This window comes from Rhinolophus sinicus, chromosome 2 (assembly GCF_057876585.1).
Source record: "Rhinolophus sinicus isolate RSI-liver-muscle chromosome 2, RSI-T2T, whole genome shotgun sequence".
Classification (NCBI taxonomy): Eukaryota; Metazoa; Chordata; class Mammalia; order Chiroptera; family Rhinolophidae; genus Rhinolophus; species Rhinolophus sinicus.
Window position 1 is genome coordinate 122,767,139 of NC_142502.1, and position 20,204 is coordinate 122,787,342.

At 44.8% G+C, this 20,204-nt stretch overlaps 1 protein-coding gene across 3 annotated transcripts in view; it reads left to right on the forward strand.

The window, feature by feature from the left end:
- Positions 1 to 1,942: 1,942 nt before the first annotated feature.
- TBC1D8 (TBC1 domain family member 8) overlaps positions 1,943 to 20,204 on the forward strand; it is a 99,877-nt gene continuing 81,615 nt past the window's right edge. The window contains exon 1 of one of the 3 annotated variants that reach the window (XM_019753835.3): positions 1,943 to 2,261. In XM_019753835.3, coding sequence (XP_019609394.3) covers positions 2,135 to 2,261 — 127 coding nt within the window. In that variant the 5' untranslated portion in view covers positions 1,943 to 2,134. The remainder of the gene's footprint in view (positions 2,262 to 20,204) is intronic. The other 2 variants (XM_019753834.3, XM_074332395.2) reach the window with 2 other exon arrangements.

Genomic DNA, 20,204 nt, shown 5'->3' on the forward strand with positions numbered 1-20,204 from the left:
CTGTGCCCAGGAGGCTGACCTCTACAGACTGCATCCCTTGGGCTCCCTTACTTTTTGGCTTCTATTTGATGTGGCTATTGGGAGGTACAGGCAGGAGCTTTGGGGTGGGAAAAAGAGAGATCAGGGCACAGGACCCACAGTACCCTTCCTTCTGCTTTCATATACCCCTTTCTGTGCTTTAATATTATATATTTTAATATTTGGCAGATAATAAGAGCTTAATAATGTTTAAAATATGGGTGAGTGTGTATGTGGATGGTTTCACTTCCAGGAACTTTTGTACATTTGGTAATAATAGCTGACATTTATTGAGTGCTTATGTGTGTTCTAAGCACTGTGCTTAAATATATTAAACACTGGATAGTACCTATAAAAAAGGACTATGATTATCTCAATTTCATAGTTGAGTAGACTGAGGATCACTGAAATTCCTGTCTTGTCCAAGGTCAAGGTTGCACAGCTAACTAGTAGCAGGAATGGGATTTGATGTAGGGCAGTTGGTCTCCAGACGTGTGCCCTAAACCACAGTGTCATCCATGCTCATCCATTTACCAGACATATCCTCCCTCCTCGACTTTGTGGCAAACACTCCTTTCCTAAGCAATGTTCTGTGGGGCTTTCTCAATGCCCACCTTGAGGAACTGACCCTTTATTCTGTTCATTCCCACTGTCCCCAGCATGACTCCCGAAGGAGAGGTGCCACTGAATGTTTCTGGAAAGACTATTTTCTTGCCACCCCTGACGGTTCTGTCTGCTTTTGTGCACCAAAATCCTGCTGGTTATAGCTGACTTCCTTCCTCAGTTTTTCTCCGAGGAGATTTGTCGGTGGCCTGCCAGTTCTGGACCACAGCTGCCCCTGCCTGCTAGGTGGGCAGTCCTGTTTGTCTTAGCACAGGGCTCTTTATGTGGCTTCTTACCTGCCAGGTCAGGTCTGGGTTTCTGAGCTGATCCCTTCTGATCCTCCTTGGCTTCCGGCAGAGAGAAGTCACTCAGTTCCCAGGCACCCCGTGGGGGATCTACTTTACTTCTACTTTTCAGTTGTGTCCTAATTAGCAGTCACATTTTATCAGGGATCCCTTTGTCAAAAGCCGAGGGACATTTTGGTGGAGTTTTTCTTGTCCTCTCTTTTGCTAGGGTGTTGGATTGAACTGTCTCCCTGCAGAGATGGCTTGGGGGCCTCCCTGCCTGTCAAAGGCGTCTATTTCTACATCAGCTTTGAGGACATACTCATTTTTAAAACCCTACCTCCACATTCCCTACAGTGTTTCCTCACTATCACCTACTCCGTATTTCCCAGGTTTTCATTTCTCTCAGAACAAACGTGGCTGGTTTCATTCCTGCGTAGGGGACCCGCAGGAGGGCCCTAATACCGGTATCTTCTGTACTCACGAGGGGTGTCCAGGGTTGAGTTTGGTCTGACACTTGCCTCAGGGTCCTACAACATCACCCTTGCCAGAGCGTCAAAAACGTGTACTAAGCATTTTTTAAAAATCGGAAAATAATTGTTTTTAATTTTTAATGCTATTTTTGGGTTATGTGTAAAAATGTTTCTTGTTACTTTAAGCGCTGTGTTATTCCACACACACCTGGGTTTTCTGGCGTGCATTCTGTCCCCCTAAAGATAAATGCCCCAGGTCGGGCAACCTGCAGCCGTGAGAACAAGAGAGGTCTTTTTCCCTCTCTACGCCTCGGCTCAGGATGAGGTACCATCCCGAGCCGCCTCCCAGGAGGCGCGGGGGAAGGGACAAGGGTCGCGGCGCCCACCACGAGCGCGGCGGGGAGCGGAGGGGAACCTGGCAGCAGGGATTATACTTCCTCTCCCCACTCCGGAACTGTGGGCTGGAGCGGCCGGGACTCGGAAACCCGGGAGGCGCCGCGGGAGCAGGAGCGGGGGTGGGGGTGGCCGTGGGCGGGGCCGGGGGTCCGTGGGCGGGACTTGGGCGGGTCTGTGGGCGGGGCCAGCTCGCGGGCTGCGCGGGGCGAGCTGCGCCCGCCGCGCTCCCGGGACGCTCTGAGCGCCGGCACCGGCTACTGCGGTCCCCGCCGCCGCCTCCTCCCGAGCGGGCTCGGCCCGGAGCGGCCGGCGGCCGGGGCGATGTGAGCCGGAGCCCGCGGGCGCGGCCGGACCGCTGCGATGTGGCTCAAGCCCGAGGAGGTGCTGCTGAAGAACGCCCTGAAGCTGTGGGTGACTCAGAAGAGCAGCTGCTACTTCATCCTGCAGCGGCGCCGCGGGCACGGCGAGGGGGGCGGCCGCCTCACGGGTAAGGGGAGCGCCTGGGCGGGCGGGCGCAGCAGTGGGGTCCCGGACCTCGCTCCCCGCCTGGCCGGTGGGGCCGCATCGCAGGTGGCCATTTCTCGGGAGACGCCGGGCCGGGACGGCCCTGCCTCGGGCTTGCTTTCCTTTCTTCTGCATTGCTCTTGCAAGCCTCCGTCGAGGTTGTGGCAGAGGGACTTGCGGGATCGTGCATTTTTCAGGGCCAGGCAGGTGCCTTCGCTGCTTGGCCCAGTGACCGTCTGGCGGCCAGATTTGGCTCGGGAATCGAAGGAGAAACGCGGTTTGGAGCGTGACCCAAGGGAGCGAGGGTCTCCCCTGCAGGAGCGCGGGCCGTGGTGCGATGCCAGGTGGCAGCGGGGTGCGCCCTGGCCCTCCCCGACTTGGCCACCTGGACGCTCCGGAGCTTCCAGGTGGTGTCGCGGCAGGGGACACATGGCCAATCCACGGCGGGGCGCAGCTCGGGAGGCCCTGGCATTCCGAGAATGGGGCAGGGAGGGCCGGGGACAGTCTCCACGCCAGGAGAAGCCGAGGCAGTGCGAATCCCAAGCTCATGATTTTAGTAGCAAGATTGAACAGGTCAGTTCCCCACCCCCCATCAGTTTGTTCCAAGGAATGATAGGAGGAAAAAAACTCAGGCTTGTAAAATTTATGAAAAACAAAGCACTTTTTCTAAAAGTTATCCAAACGTCATTGAAAATCAAGCATTTGGAAAAATTGAGGCCAGCTTGCATTAGCTGGGACACCTCTTTAAAGGGGCCAATAGGGGAACAATTGAGTCTAGGGCACTTCTGGAATTTTCAAATTTTTGAAGTCTGAATCTTAGGTCTTCTTCCCATCACATAACTCCTTATGCAGAGGAGGAGACCAAGGCCGGCCAGAGCGATCAAGGGGCCTTGCACGGGTCCCTGGGCTCTTCGCTGTTCCACCCCCCTCCTTTGAGGACAGTGTATCCTAATTTTTGGTGCTGTAAGCACACTACCTGGTCTATAAACGGTCTCTTTTCTGAAAGGGGGTGGACAGGACTTGAAGATTTGTAAACGGAGGAACAGAAGGACTTTCAGTCCCGCACTGACTGGGGGACACTCTTGTGCCTGATGGAGATTCAGGCCAGCTTCCCTCCCAAGAGCCTGGTCCCATTGTCCAGAGTATCTGTGACTCCGGTTGCATTCCAAAATCAAGCGGGTCTCATGTTGTCATTGTACCTGTGGCTTTGGCCTTACTTGGTGACAGTTTGCTTTATTAGAGCCCTCTGTTGACTGTGAAAGGATGACATCTCCTAGGCAGTTGGACATTTTACCTTCGGGCATTTAGCTAGCAAGCAAATAACGTGGCTGTGCCGATTAAGCAACCCTGAGTTACCACATCCACCAACGGGCTGCTCGTAATGGGGCTGCTTTCGAATGTTATACAATCAAAACTGATGTGACACAGGGCAGCTCCATGTGGGTAGCAGTTCTGTGAAAATGTAGAATTCTAATTTGGCAGGTCTTCAGCCATTTATTTTAAAGGTGTAAAACTTAAGAGTTTATGAAAATAATGGACACTAACATGATGTTTATTCTCACCACTTCTGGGCTTTTCTTTGGAGAGAAGCGAGTGGAGATGGTTAAGAAGGGTAGGAAATAAAATATAAGGGAGCAGTTATGAAGAAGTATCTCCTTTCTTTTATTGCGATACTGAATCTGTAATTAGGTAGTAGGAACTTAAACATAGGAGGTCTCCATTGGCAGTTAAATACTCTGAAATGTTTAAACGTTGCCCACCCTCAGAAATATAAGGTTTTGTTTCACTGAGGATTCTAAATCATCCTCCTACTTACACACACACACATTCCCACTCCCACGCCCTGTACACATCTCCAGTGTATTTTTCTCCATAACTCTTTCTCACTTTTTAATATGCAGTATACTTCTTTATTTTGCTCATTGTTTCTCCCTTCTGAATTGTCTGTTCTATGAGGGCAGGTATTTTACTTAGCATGGTGCCTCCCCTATAGTATATGCTCAGCAAACATTTGTAGGATGAGCAGATAAATGAATAAGTGTGTGAGTGATGGATTCCACTTTTTTCTTAGAAGTCGAGTGGGAGTGGAGGCCCAGCTTTTCTGACTGAGGCTGAGCTCATTACATGGGACCCGAGCATCCCCTCTCTCTTCCCGGCTTCCTGTTTACCTGGCAGTCTGACTGCTGTGGAAGGCTGGAGGGAGTGGGTGGGAAACAGACCTCCTCCACCGCCCGTCTTTTTCTAGAGCTTTTCCTTTGAGGGGGAAGGATCATGGCACCCACTTCTCAGGTGGCTTCAGTGACCACCCACCCCCTGGGACCTGTCTGGAGGAAGGAATCCTGGGCTCAGGGGCAGTAATGGGAGGCAGACACTTTTCCTCCAGTTAGAAGGTGGTGTGACTGATTACAGTATTATCCCTTGTCTCCAAAGCCCGCCCCCCCCCCCCCCCCGGGCCCCCCAAGTGATTTTGCTGCCCTGGAAGTGAGGAAGTAAAGTTACACTGTATTCACTTGGATACCGCCGCCAGCCTGTGGGAATATTTCTTAGAAAAGTTCAGTCAGGTCTGGGAGAACAAAGAGGGGGAGAAGTCAGCATTTGGGAGGTCATGGACAGAACACACCGCAGCACTGCTGTCTCCCCCAGCCTTCTCTGCAGCGCTTCAAATGAGCAGCATAAACTTCAAAGATCGAATATCACCACCTAGATGTACCCTTCTGAAGGATGACATTAGTTTCCCGGTGTTTTATTATGTGCATTTCTGTATACTCCTGCAGTTCTTTTCCCAAATGGGCTGGCAGTTTAAAAGCTGTAATTTGAATAAAATATTGATGTTTTCTGCTTTCCAGAATGCTTGCCTTCAGTCCCTGTTGCTGTCATCGCATTTGATGGGCTGACCGATTTTTTAACAGTGAAGGGTGAAGGGAGGACGTATGGGGTAGTACAAAGTACAGGCTTTGGAGTCAAAATCAGTCGGTTGGTTACAAATCTGGGCTGAGAAGCCTTGGGCTAGTTTCTTCAATTTCTTTGAGCCTTAGTTATAACTCAGCCGGAAGACACGGGCAATAATGGAGCTTATTTACTTTGAGGGCCTAGAAACTGTTTTCCACCTGGCTGTACCGTGTTATGTTCCCAGCAGCAACGCACAAAGGTTCCAGTTAAAATAAGGACTAGAATTAAATAACATACATCAAGGACTTAGTTGTGTTTGCCACCTAGTAGGTTTGAAACAAAGAAAAAGTTAAAAAACTGAATAACGAGGGCTTCTTGGAACAAAAGCGTTGTAAAGAAGTTTGTATTTTTGTGAAGGATCTAAACTCCATTCATTTCTGTATTAGAAAGGGCAGTGTTTGGTACATATAATTAGAAAATTAAATATTTAAATAGCAATTTGTGCTGAAGTCTTGCCTCAAGGAAACGCATTTGCAGGGTTTGATAACGGGGCTTCTTTGACCATGTTAAATCCTAGTAAAGAAAGGGAACTTCCCTTGGCGTTCCATGCATTGAATGAGTGGCCGTGCCCAGAGTAGATCATCTATCTACCTTTGGAACAGTGTCCCAAAGACTGGGGCAGGGGAAACTGACAGGAGGGATTCATGCGGGCTCAGAAGGACTCTGTCCCATGGTTGGAAACGGGTGCAGCCCAGCATGGGTGTTGCTTTTTTTGGCTAGTCCGCCTCACGTTGGCCAGAGTCCTGCTCAGGTAGCTAAATTTGTTGGTGGATTTTGTCTCCACCAACAATAAAAATCTTCAGTTCAACAGGGCAGACTTTGCACTGTGTAGACCTTCCAGATATTCGCATAAGAGTCTTACATGCTTTGGTCTTGTTTTCCAAAAGCACAGTATGGAAGAAACCATAAATAAAGGAGGTACTTGCATTTCAGGAGCATAGACAGGGAGATTTATATAAGTAAAATAACTGATAACATTTTGAAGGACTGATAAGCCATTAGTGAAAGCTCCGAGGTTTCCAACAGTTGCATTTAACGAGAGTATAATAAGGCCAGTGTATTTGCTAGATAATCAGACAGGGCACGGACTGTCACTTCAGGAAATAACATGAGGTACAAATGTGTAGATGGTGAGTAGTGGAGGCTTAGCCATTTGAACCCAATTGGGACTCTAGGAAGAGCTGAAAATGACTGAGAGGCTTGTGGCTTTTAAAGAATTCGTTTACTAACTGTGAAGCGATAGGATTTTATGGTCTTGACTCCACATCCTGGCGGCATTGGATAAAGGAGATTATTTAAAATGCAAGTAGTAAGTCTGATAAGATTTTCAGCCCACATTTTCCCTTTATTTTTAAACCTTGAAATCAACTGTACTGAAAGCAGCCCTGCACATATTTTAACGGCTCCTTTGTCCCTCGCCACCTCGCAGGCTGCTTCTCCTTCACCTCTGCTCTTCAGCATGGGGGCCCACCCGCGTGCCAGGCACCGGCTGTTCCCTCTGCCTAGGGTGTCCTCACGTCCCCCCGATCCTTTCCTGCTGCCCTCTCCTTTCCTTTACAGCGCTCACCACTGTTGGTCACTCTTTGTGGCTTTATCTGTTTCGAGCACACCAGCACGTGAGCCCCAGAAGGGAGGTCCCAGGATTGCGTCCCTGACCACTGTGCCTGCAGCGCTGGAACAGTTTCTGTCACCGGAGCACTCTTGATATTTAGTGACCACATGGATGTCCAAGTAGAACTGATAATCGTGAACCTTGGAGGCTGAGAAATGCTTTGCCTCATCCTGGAAATGGAAATTATGCAGAAAACTGGAACAAGTAATAGAGTGCTGTTAGGCTGTTTCTCACGGCTGCCCTGTGTACTTGTAAGGACTAGTGGGCGATTGTCAGCTGCACCAGCCCAGCTGTTAGAGGCGCCCCTTAGGAGCTTATACAGACCAGGAAGGATGTCCCCAATACATCACCAGCAGGCTCACACAGCGCTGTGAGTCAGACTCATTAATATTCTTGAACATTTGGTGGGTCTGTTGCACCAGATTTTATTTGTCTGCTTTCTTTTTTTTTGACTTAAAAAAAAAAAAAAAAAAAGGAAAAATCAACAACAAAATAAACAGCCCCTAATAAGATCTCCTTAGGAAAAGGTACTATATTTTGTGGTTGGTTTTATTCTGAATAAATATATAGTTACTAATAGAGAGTGGATGTTCAAAAATAATAAATGGGACAGCAGTATGCCCGAAGTATTTAAATATGAACTCTTTCATGTGCGTAGGAGTATGTAATATAAATGTAAACAAGTAATAAAATGAACATCACCTGTTACAAAAACTAGCATATTTCCAGTGCCTGAGAGACCTCTTGTGTGTTTTCCTGAGTACATTTCCCTTCCTCCTTTGTGGGCACTGCTATCCTGAATTATATGTTAATACTCCCTTGTTTTTATTGTAGTTCTAACATACATATATGTATCCCTAATCAACGCATTGTTTACTTTTGTATGTTTTTATAACTTTATACAAGCGAATCATACTTTATGTATTTTTTTGAAGCTTGGTTTTCCATCACCTTGAAGTTATGTTTTACATATATTTATGTGCGTATTTATACCAGGGGTGCCAAAAACAAAATGTATACACATGACTTGTAGTCATCTTTTGTTATCGGTATATATTGAGTATTACAATTTTAATACCGTTTTTCCTTTATTAAAACGTATACGTTTTTTGGGCACCTTCTGTGTATGTAGTCATCCCTCAGTATCTGCGGGGGATTGGTTCCCCGCCCCCGCCCACACCAAAGTCCCTTACATAAAATGACGTACTATTTGCATATAACCTGTGCACATCCTCCCGTATATTTCTAATACTAAACACTGAAACAAATGTGAACTCGATATACGTTGAAGAAAGATGAATAAAAACAAGTAAGATCGTTTTTTTCCAACCCACTGATTCAGTGTCATAGATGGCGGGAGGGTCTCATGGCCGCCAGGGTGCCATGGGGACCCTGAACAGAATGCCCTTCCATCCCAGGGCCACCCCCACACACCCAGACTCACTCAGATGGGGACCGTGCAAACAAGCCAGTGTCATGTACACAGCTCTGGGATGTGGGAGTCCCCGGAGAAGACCCACACAGACGTGGGGAGGATGTGCAAACTCCACACTTACAGTGAGCTTGCCAGGAAGCAATTCTTTTTCTTATGAACATTATAACAAAATGACATGGAACAAAATGACATTATTTAAGCACCTGCTGTATCTATTTATTCATTCTCCTGTTAGTGGAGATTTGGGTTTCTATTTGTTCTTTTGCTATTACCAGTCATGCTGCTATGAGCATTCTTGTCTAATGTTCACACGTGTAAAAGCGTCTCGAGAGAGGATTCCTATGAATGAGCTTGTTGGGCATATCAGCCTAGATGAGCTAGGTGGTGCTGCAGTAACAAACATCTCAGGGGACTCCGTTTATTTCTCCCGCATGCTGTACATCCAGTGTGGCTCTGCAGGGGTCTCTTCTCATTGTCAGCACTCCAAGGTGGCCTGATGGTGGCTCCATTCCTAATGCCTCTGTGGTCACCATGGTACGGGGACAGCAGTTTGATGAATCTTATGCTGGCCCTTGGAACTTCCACCTGGCAGTGACACCTATTCCTTCTATTCACATAACACTGGCCAAAGCGTGTCACAGGTCTCTGTGTAACCTCAAAGACATGGGGACATGCCATCCTACTATGTGCCTGGAAGGAGAGGAGAGCCAGGATGTTTGTGAACAGCCCCAACACTGGGGCATAGGGGTGTGCATCGTCACTTTTCTCCATCCAGATTGCTTCCCAAAGTGATTGTGCCCGTTCACAGTCTGCAGCGGTGTGTAAAAATCCCACAGTGACACGTCCTCACCAATACTTGGTATTGTCAGAGATGTTATTTTTCAATCTGGTTGGTATTAAAATAATATCTCAGCACCACTGAGATGTGATTTTCCTTTATAACTCATAGGGATGAGAATCTATTTATGTGTTTATTTTTGTCTTGCCTTTTGAGAAATGTTTGTATTGTTTGCCCACTTTTTCCTTTGAGGTGTCTTTTTCTTATTTTCGGAGGTGTGTGTGTGTGTGTGTGTGTGTGTGTACACGCACATGCACACATGTATCTGTTCTATATTCTTTTTCAATTTTATGTATTAAAAAGTCTCTGTATGACTTGGTTTTTTATCCTTATGAGGGGTCTTCTGAAGAACCAACATTCTAAGTTTCATGCAGTCAAATGTACCAATCTTTCTCCTACCAGTTGGTGTATTTTTGTGACTTGTTTAAGAAGCAATCCTTAGAAGGGAGTCTCCAGGATGTTGGTGAAGGAAGGTCCTGAGATGACAGCTGGGGACCCGTCCAGATTGGACAGCTCGTAGAAGAGAAATTGATTGCCTCCCCCCCACCACGTGCTGGCACATCAGGGAGAGTCTGTGGGTAAATTATTGATACACTGAAAGCTTAATAAACCCCCAAATTCCAGGACAGTTGTTTATTCCAGGGGAAGTAAAAAAGTTGTGTAGATTAGGGCAGGTTCCATAGTTTTCCTACAAAGCTCACCACTCCAGAATGTTTACAGACTTATAATAATGTAGATATTGACGAGTGAGCTAACCAAAACTGTTGCCTAAGTGAGGTGTGAGTGGAAGGTGGTGGTGTTGGTCAGTGAAAGGGAGTTAAATTCTCCCCTTCTGAAATTGACAGTGAGTGCCTAACCTAAAAAGCCAGGAAGTAGTAAGATAAACATGTTCTTTGAAGAAGCAAAATGCAAAAGAATCAGTTAATGCAAAAGAAGTGGTTGTCCTTGGAGAGCGAGGCAGTGGGAGTAGGGAGAAGGGAAGGGACTGTTGGGTTTCTCAGGAGCCGTGTAGCTTGTATGCTTCTTTACACGCACATATCACTTTGATAAAAAATACATGGAATCTGAAATTTGGGAGAGGTTGGCCTTTTATCTGGTTACCGCCTCTGTGTGGGTAAAGGGAGCAGGAGAGGTAATGAAGCAATGTCTCATTATTGCTTGGTGGACCATGGTTGCTCCTGGTCCAGGCGTTGCTTCAGATGTTTGTCCTTTCAATAAACTATATTTAGCGGTGAAAATGTCTAGCATGTGTGGGGTGTGTCAATTTCACAGAGGCATAAAAGCTATTTTCAGAAATGCATCTAATCCAGTCAGGTACTTTTATTTGACATTAAAAGGTATCTATTCTGGATCCTTTTTTTTCCTTCTCGAGAGAGAAAATTCGTTTAGAGCTATAGGTTGATGATTTTTATCTCTCCGCTAGTCTTGGAGTTGTGGTACTGTGACTATAGTCCATTGCTTCTCGGGCCTCAGTGTCTTAACCTACAAAACAATAATCATGATAATAGCACAAAACAGTTTTTGCTTTGTGGAAACGTTTATACTTCAAACTATAATATTTCCCAGTTATGTTGACAAAATCCATTTCATTATTTGTATTCAAAGAAGAAGAAAAAGCCAAGAGAAAATTTCATTCAACAGTGCCAGGCCCTGTGTTCTCATGAAGTTTACAGCGTACGGAGGTGAAGGTGCTAGTAGTGGGGTGATTTTAAACCACAGAATACAGAATCGCAAATGGTGGTAAGTGCAGGGAGTGTGAGAGGGAATAACAGGGAGGCTCATTTAGGATGGAGTGTTAGCATTTTTTGAGGACCTGTGATCTCAGCTGAGGCCTGCGGGGTGTGTGGGGTAGGGGTCACTGGTGATAGTGGGGGAGAGAGCCTTCTGAGCAGAGCAAACAGCATGTGCAAAAGCCCTGGGCCGCTGAGAGCCATTTTGGATAAGTTAGGCTTGATGAACTGTCTGTAGAGGAGGAAACTGAATGAGGAGGAAATCAGAATGTGTTTTGCCAGAAGCCAAGAAAAAGGTGTATTCAAGAAGGAGGGAGAGACGAGGGATCAATCTGCAGTGTAGTTTGGAAAAGGCTTGTAAGACATTGATGACGATGGTGAGACGTTTGGATGCAGGTGGATGTGAGGTAGGAGTGGATGGGTGGTGAGGAAGTAAGGATGTCATGTGATGTCAAGGTGGGATTTGGTTTTTGCTTTTGTTCTGTTTTTTGTTTTGGTTTGTGTGTGTGTGTTTTGTTATTTTGCAAAATTATTGTTTCTCAGCAAATACAGTATCTGATGAATGCTGGATCTACAGGTGCTGTGCACTTGGGGAAGAGCTGCTGGGCCTTGAGATGGGCAATGGTAGGATTTGAATAGGTCAAGGAAGTAGGTGAGGCATCCAGGTGAGGGGGACCTCAGGAGCCATTTCCCAAGGAAGTTTGATTTTGGAAATGAGGTTAAATACTCAGTGCTAAAAAAGAGAATGGCTTCAAAGAAGCTGTAACTGGCCACCAAAAAAAGGAACTAATTTAGATGGAACCCAAGGATTGGCTTAGCACTGGATGGTGATTGTTTCATCTGACAAATACTTTGAGGAGACCACACAACTTAAACATCGGATAATGTTACTTGCTTGGCACTTGGTGTCACCTGGTGCCACGTTGAGGTGCCTGTGTGGGGGGCGCCCCTTGTGCCGTCTTGTGTGGGGTAACTGCTGGTGGGAGTCTGATCTGGCTTCACTAAGTGTTTTGATCAGACTTCATGTCTCAGCTTTATACATGTAAACAGTCTTTTGTTACCAGGGTTCAAAAAAATAGAATTTATTTCTAGAAAGAAAACACAGATTAAATCTCATGTCAGTTAATTATAAAGGTTGACTAGGAAGTTGGACTATCCTGAATTACTGAGTTTTTTTAACAGGATTGTGAATGAATCTGTGGCACAGTTTGGGATGTAGTGATGTTTTCCTCAGGAAATGTAGTAGCGTTCTCCAAATGGGATTGGCCTACGCAGTGGTGGAAAGTTTGGAAGGAACTTCACCTGAGAAGCAGTATTTGCACGACAGAAACTTTTAAAAGGCAGAAACAGCAGAGCTCAACCCCAGAGAGAGATTTGGATATTTCACCTGGGAGTGTAGAAAACTGAAATAGATTCTGAGCTTCTGTTACCTTGCTGTTATAATTATAAATAATTTGTAAAACGGAAGCAAGGCATTAAGATTGCTTTCAGACTACGGAGCTCATGATCTTCCTTTTATCAAGGATTCAATCACAGCAAAGTTTTGGCTGCAGAGACTAGATTTTAGTAAACTCAGTGTCCCCAAACTGTGTGTGTGTGTGGCGCGCGCGCTCCTGTGTGTTTTTGTTTTAACTCGTAGCTTCCGTTAGACTTTTTAGGTGAAGGAAAGTTTGGACACTCATTGAGGTCTTGAAGTGGACACTGTTTATTCCCAATACAGTGGAGCTACCTCTTAATGTGGGGTTAGGTTCCAAAATCAACGTGAAGGACAAAAATTGCTTGAGATAAAAACTACCCTTGCAATCAGCAGGGTGACCTGTCTTGTCCTGGGAGCTGGGGGTCTCTATGGAGCTGGGGGAGTCCAGCCCCCGTGAGCTCACAGCCGCGAGCAGTGGGCGGGCCCTGTGTTTTCCCCCTGTGTTTTGCACAGTGCGCATTGTTGAATGGACAAGCTAAACGTGAGATGCGCGCCCTGCGAACCACACCTGCTGGTTGAGGCAAAGTACCCGTGTGTGAACCGCTTCACAGCTGGGGGAGCCAATGGTGATCGCACTACGCTTGGGTGCGGGAATCTGGGACTCTGGTAGGTGAGGTGGATGGTGGTGTTTACCAGAGCTGCGGTTCTGAGACGCATGGCTCAGAAAGGTCTGTACTAAGTGGGTGGTGTTTGGCTTTCAGCCTTTTCCTTGTCTTCATTTATTCAAATAAAACATGCAGATTGGAGGAGAAAAAGGGTCGGAGAGCTTCTTGTGAACTGGAAGATTTTCCTTGGTAGGATGTGTATCCCACTGGAAAAGCTGCTTCCCTTGTTTGAGTTTAATTTCCTGCACCACCTGGAAAACCAGATTTGAGTATTCTAAATCAATAACTAAAAGTTAAGCTAGAATCATATAATAGTAGACGTATTAAGTTTTCTTGAATTAAAATTTATAGAAACCCAGACTATAGGCAAGACCAGAGATCTCATTGTGTTGATGGTGCCTGAAATCTTTCTAAGATTCAAGACCAGAATCCCCTTAGGTGAACATCCATTTATACCAGAAAGATCATTAGAAGGTGGGGAGGAGAGGGAGGGAAGGAGGGGGAGCTAATCTTAGAGAGAGACTTGAATGGCTACTCACACAGGAAGCGATCATAATCCCGGAAGCTTTGGAAACACATGCTATAATGTGCTGTATGTATACTGCTGTATGCATTCCTGAAAAGTCTTATTTCGAATCAGAATTATGTGAGTTAGATAGTTTTCCCATTACTTATGTTAGAGAGGTGTACATTTTAAGTATGGAGCAAGTTATTAAAAATGGATAGAAAGACCTAAATTTGAATAGGATAATAGTATTTCAGATGTAAGAATATTATTACAAACTAAAAATAACTTGGTTGAGCAAAGCTGTCAAAAACTAAAAAGGGGGGATGGGGACTTTTGTCTTCAAAATGGCAGTCATAAAAGACAAAAAACAGGCTGTGGATTAAAGAAAACTAAGGAGACGTGATCAGTAAATATAATACTCAGCCCTGGAATGGGTCCTGTCCTGGAGGGAGAAAGATGCTATTAAGGCCGTTCATTATTGAGTCAAATGACAAACTGGAATACAAATGGTAGATAAAGTCCCGTGCGTGTTAAATTTAGTGAAGTTGATAACTGTGCTATTGTTATGTAAGAGAATATCCCTATTCATGGAAATAGACCTCCTTTGAAATGATTCAGAAAACAAGTGTGTAATTATGTCATATCATAGATAATATATCACATCAAACGAAAGAGGGAGAAAGAGAGCAAATGACAGGAGTGTTCTTGGTCCTATTTTAATTCTTGAAGCTTTTTTTTTAAGCTTCAAGTTACTTCCACATAAAAAATTAGATAAGTAAGTTTAAGTGTGATCCTGGAAGCCCTTGTCCACTTTCGTAGAGGTATTTTTAGCCTGAAATAACAAAATATAAAATATACTTAGAACTCTTTTTTTAAAAACACTTTATTTAGGAAATTTTTGCAGGAAAAAGAACTTTTATGAGTTTGAACTAACCACCCTCTGCTTTTCTCGTTGAAATAACCATTTTGTAACCTGTTTTTTTAAAGTATTGAGCTTTCTTGGGGTCCCAGTTGCCATCGGTATCAGAACAGGGGGTGCATGTAGGTTTTCCCCACCTCCCCAAGCTATCAGCGAGTTCGATGTAGGGCTTTTTAATATCATGTGTATATGTTACATGTTAGATTCGCCTTGATTGTAGTCAATAAACAGCTGAGTTTTAGGACAATGGAGATCTCGGAAAGGACGTTCATTCAACAGGTATTTACCGAGTGCCTCTGTGCGCTTCTCTCTTTTCCAGTCAGGGAACAAAACGAAGTCTGCCCTCATGGAACTTACCCTACTAACCCTAGTAATTAATCTAGAGCAGCTCTAGTAATAATTTACTTTAGTAATTAATTTAGAGCAACTCTAGTAATTACCTACCCTAGTAATTAATTTAGAGCAACTCTACTCTAGTAATTACCGTAGTAATTAATCTAGGATCGGAATTCTCAAGTGTGCCGTGCAGATCCCCTTAAATACATCAGCCTGGGCCTGATTTTAAACTTACTTCATTAAGAACATTTTGTGTTGTTTTTAACTACACTAGAGGGGGTTGGGTTTGTAGTCCTTGCCCTTACAAAGGGAAATATTCAGTCAAGGATGTTATGGCCTTCGAGCCAAGTCTCTTAGGTTCTAGCCTGCTGTAGGTATGTTATCTGCAAACTCTGTGGCGAGGCCAAGAGAACTGAAGTAGCTTTTGCCCCCTTGAAGTTTTTCTGACTACTTTTCCTCGTCAGGGGTCAAGGCACGTGGAGTACCTGTGAGCGCGCTCAGCCTGGGGCCCTTCGCGGCTCTGCCTGGGGCCTCGGGGTATGGACACCATCCGGGTCTCAGCACTGCCACACTCTGAAGTGTTGGCATAGCCTCCCCTGCCTTTTCCATTTTGTGAGACAGCTCAGCCGCCTTCTGTAGGTGGCTGGAATGAAGTAGAATTATTTTCCTATTTAAAAATAACTGAGCAGCTGTGGGTTCAAGTCTCCTGGTCATGCGGTGGCCCCGTGTCACTGCCAGCACTCCTGGTTGTCGCGTCTCTGAGGGTCACGGCAGGGTGAACGTTGGAGCTCAGGGTTTGGAGACCACCAGCTTATATTCCTTTGCTGACAGACTGATGAGGAGCCTGATCCCAGGCAGAGATGCTCTCACTGTTTTCACTTGACTGAGTTTGGCCCTTTCTGGAAAGATAAACCGACTCCTGAAACATGAGTTCCCAGGCCTGCCTTTCCCCAACCCATCTTAGGTCCTCCAGCCACGTATCCCTCCTCTTGTGCTGGCCCGGCGTCAGTTGAGACCCTTGTTTTGTTTTATAAAAATGGTTTCAGCAACAGATTTTTAAAAAAATTGTGGTAAAATATACATAACATAAAACCATTTTAAGCATTTTTAAGTCTACAGTTAAGTGACATTAAATACGTCCCCAGTGTTGTATGTTCATCCCCGCCCTGTGGCTCCAGAACTCTCATCATCTCAAACTGAAACTGTGCCTATCGCCCACTGACTCCTCTCCCCCAGCCCCTGGCAACCACCATCCTACGTTCTGTATTTATGACTTTGACTGAGTCTCTTATCTAAGTGGAATCATAAAGTATTTGTCTTTTTGTGACCGCTTATTTCATTTAGCACAATGGACTCCAGGTTCATCCATGACGTAACATGTGTCAGAATTTCCCCTTTTTAAGGCTGAATAACCTTCCATTGCAGGCATAGACTGCGTTTTGTTTACCATTCACCCGCCCGTGGATACTGAGTTGCTTCTACTTTTTGGCAGCTGTGAACATGGGTGTGCAAATATTTGTTCAAGTCTCTACTTTCAGTTCTTTTGGATATATGAGGTCTGACAAATTTTCGAACTTGTTGCAACACTGTCGCTAACTTCTTTTGATATCAGAGGAATTATTCATTGTGAATTTGCACTAACTGGACAAACAGTTAACCAAGTTGACTATTTGAAAGTGCTGAAAAGGCTGCATGAAAAAGTTTGACGACCTGAACTTTTTGCCAACAATTTATGGCTCTTGCATCACGACAATGCACCACCTCACACGGGACTGTCTGTGAGGGAGATTTTAGTAAACAAATAACTGGATTGGAACACCCTCCCTACTCACCTGATCTGGCCCCCAATGACTTCTTTCTTTACCCAAAGATAAAGGGAATATTGAAAGGAAGACATTTTGATGACATTCAGGACGTCAAGGGTAATACGACAACAGCTCTGATGGCCATCCCAGAAAAAGAGTTCCAAAATTGCTTTGAAGGGTGGACTAGGCGCTGGCATTGGTACATAGCTTCCCAAGGGGAGTACTTCAAAGGTGACCGCAGTGATATTCAGCAATGAGGTACGTAGCACTTTTTCTAGGATGAGTTCGTGAGCTTAATTGTCTGACCCCATATACTCAGAAGTGGAATTGGCGAGATCATATAGAAATTCTGTACTTAACTTTTTGAGGAGACTCTAGATGTTTGCATCTGATTTTTGTTTCTCCTCGCCTCTGTGGACTTGACAGTACGGCTAGGACTGCACTCCATTTGCTGGGCTCTAGCCCCCAGCCCTGGGTCTCCGGCCCTTGGTCTCCGGCTTTCTGAGTACCCTCAGCCTGGCTCTTGAGACCCTTGCTTTTCTTCCCGTTAAGGTTGTATGGAGAATTGAAGAGAACTGAAGCTTGCTTAGAGGGACGTTGCGACTCATTAGGAAAAACAGAAGAATTAGAATTGACCTGGTGGCATTTTCAGGTTTACTGTTGTTCATTTTGGACTGTATGTGTTTGTTTTTCATAACTATGACATGGAGTGGAATGCTGCAAGTTAATTTGGCTTTAGTTCTCAATTACATGTTATCTAATTTCTTTAAGTGTTGTGGGGGAAAAGAATAGGACTATTAGGAGGTAGAAAAGGAAAGAAATCTTGTTTTTATTACTTAAATGACCTTGATGTGAGTTTCCTTTTCTATCAATGGAGCTAATACTACCCAATTCATACAGATTGTTATGATTTTGTAGTAACTGGAAAAAAAATGGATCTGAAGGACCTGGGAGAGTGCTTGACAGCCTCTGTGCTTCCTTATTTGTTATCATGAATACTTGGAAGTTGTATGCGAGGCTATGTGGAGGTCCTGAGCTTTTGAAGGGTGAAACGGCAGCGGTGGGAAGAGCGTGATGCAGGACTCGAGAGCTGGGTTCCACGCACCTGTGCAGTTAACTGCGGGTTCTGTGGGGCCCCTGCTTGAGTCATGCACGCAACGTCCTCTAGGCTCAGATTCCTCACCTGTCAAATGAGGAGGCTGGACCCTCTCATCTCTATGGTTCCTTGTGGCTCTAGAAGATCAGCGATTCGAAAAGATTCTGTTTGTACCTCGTCTTCATTATTATTGAGATATAATTGATATATAATATGATATTATTTTCAGGTATATAACGTAATGATTTGATATTTATATATATTGCAAAATGATCACCACAGTAAGTTTAGTTAACATGCATCATTGTACACAGTTCCAAAACTTTTTTTCTTGTGATGAGAAGACAAGATTTACTTTTAAGATTTATTTTCTTAGCGACCTTAGCAAATATACAATAGATCATTCTTAACTGTAGTCACCATGCTGTACATTACATTGTCAGAACTTATTTATTTTGTAATTGGAAGTTTGTACCTTTTGACCCCTTTCACCCATTTTGCCCACCCCCTCATACTCTGCTGTCTTCTGACTGCAAAGACCAATCTTCTTCCCTTCTTTCCTCCCTTCCTTCCTTCCTCCCTTCCTTCCTTCCTTCCTTCCTTCCTTCCTTCCTTCCTTCCTTCCTTCCTTCCTTCCATTTTTTCTTCCTTTTTTTTTTTTTTCCTTTCAGTTCTCCCTTTTCTACAAGTTCAAGTCTACTTTCTGCAGGTGGTGGACACATCTCAGTGGTGTGTGACGTGAGCTGAGAATTTCTGGCATTTCAGGATCTGCTTCCTCAGGGCCAGGTCAAGTCCAGGATTTCCTGTTACCAGCTTGGCTGTCAAGTCTGTGGCTCTAGCCCAGACTTCCAGATACCTCTGAGGCATAAACCCTCCAGCCCCTGTGTCCCTAGCAAGGGAATGGGGAAGAGTCCTTCCGACCTGAGATTGGAGAGAAAGGGGAGGAGGAGGAAAAAGTGGAAGGGGCTGTGGACATAATTTTCTGTTGCTCAGAAACAGAGTAAAGCTGTCTTCCAAGAACTGGATAGGGAAGCTGTCCGGCTCTGCCCACCTCAAAACTTGGCCATTGTCTGCCGTTGACCTTGCCTGTCTTTCCTACTTACCAGTCTTCGTTTTCTCCAAGAAAGAACAGCCAGCTTATAATGCCTTGTCCTTCCAGTCTTCCTATTAAAAACAAAACCAAAGCATTTATTGCTTATTAGCACTACAACAATAATATGGCATTTTTGCACATTGTGTTGTACTTTGTATAGTGCTTTTGTCCACTTTGCCTCATTTAATCTGTACGTACATATTTGCCCAGGCCATTTGGCATCGTCATTTTGCAAACAGATCAGTGCGGTCGTCTGACTTGCCACGCTGAGCCCTGGCATTTTGTCTTGTTTTGCTGTAAAGCTGAGCAGTCAGTGACACTCCACAAGTATTTATGGAAAGTCCATATGTGCATAGCAGAGGTGCTTGTGGTAGAGAATTCCTACCCTCAAGGCCTTATAACCCACTAGGATCTTAAGGGGAAGAGGATGGAGTTCAAGTTTGTTACCTGTAATTAATTAACTAATGCAATTAATGCCAAGTAATTAAAATGTCTGATGGATGAAAGCAGAGCTGTGAGCTCCACTGAGGTTAGGGGATGACCCTGAAATACTGGTCACCCTGTCTGACTCAGGACTTAGGGGAAGGTGACAGTTTTTGAACAGTGTGTTTAGATACCCCTAAACCTCTGGGTTTTATGTCACAGCACTACACCCTAAAAGCTGCTGTACTTCAAACTGGTTTACAGTATTATTATGGCAAAAAGACACAATTTATTTCTGACCTCAAGGGCTTGTGGTCTGGGTTGCTTTTTGCAGAATGTCACTGGAAGGAAAGGCAGGACTTTTCTTTGGATCAGAAATAAGGATTCTTTTTTTTTTTTTTTTTTTTTTTTAGAGCTATAGTATCATGAGTCTTTAATAACTTATAGACAAATGCTAAAAAATACTTAATACAGAGGACAGAAATAAGGATTTTTAAAATAAGTGATTTTCTAATAGATGAGAATCTACCATGCTTTGTGGAAATAAAACTTCTGGAAGGAAGCTTGTTTTTGAACGTCTGTATATTTCCTCAAGTTCCTGACCTCACAGGTGTTTAATAAATCTGGAAAAATGGTGGTAGCATTCACGTCTGGATATACACGATGTGGAAAATGGGATATTTTCTGCAATTTGTCTTGAACGGCTCATCTTGTCTACTCTTAGAAGGGAGTGTCGGTGAGTAGTAGGTTCAGGAATGTGGGGCTGTGTTTGCAGAATCTGAACTCTGGCCCCAGGCGCGCTGTGGGCTCTGGAGACGCTGTGTTGCCCACTGAGCTTGCTGTCTGGGGCAGACGCTGGGCAGAGGGGTGGCCGGAAGGCTGTGCGATTGTTTAGATGATGAATGCATCTGTCACGGGAGACTGCTTGTTTTTTAAACAGGCATAAAATATCATTTGCTCAGAGGAAATTAATTTGCACACAAATGTCATGAACCTGTTCCTTGGTGATCTGTATTTTTTTTTATTAAAAATTTTTAAAATTTCAGTTCACATTCAATATTGTATTAGTTTCAGGTGTACAGCATAGTGGTTAGACATTT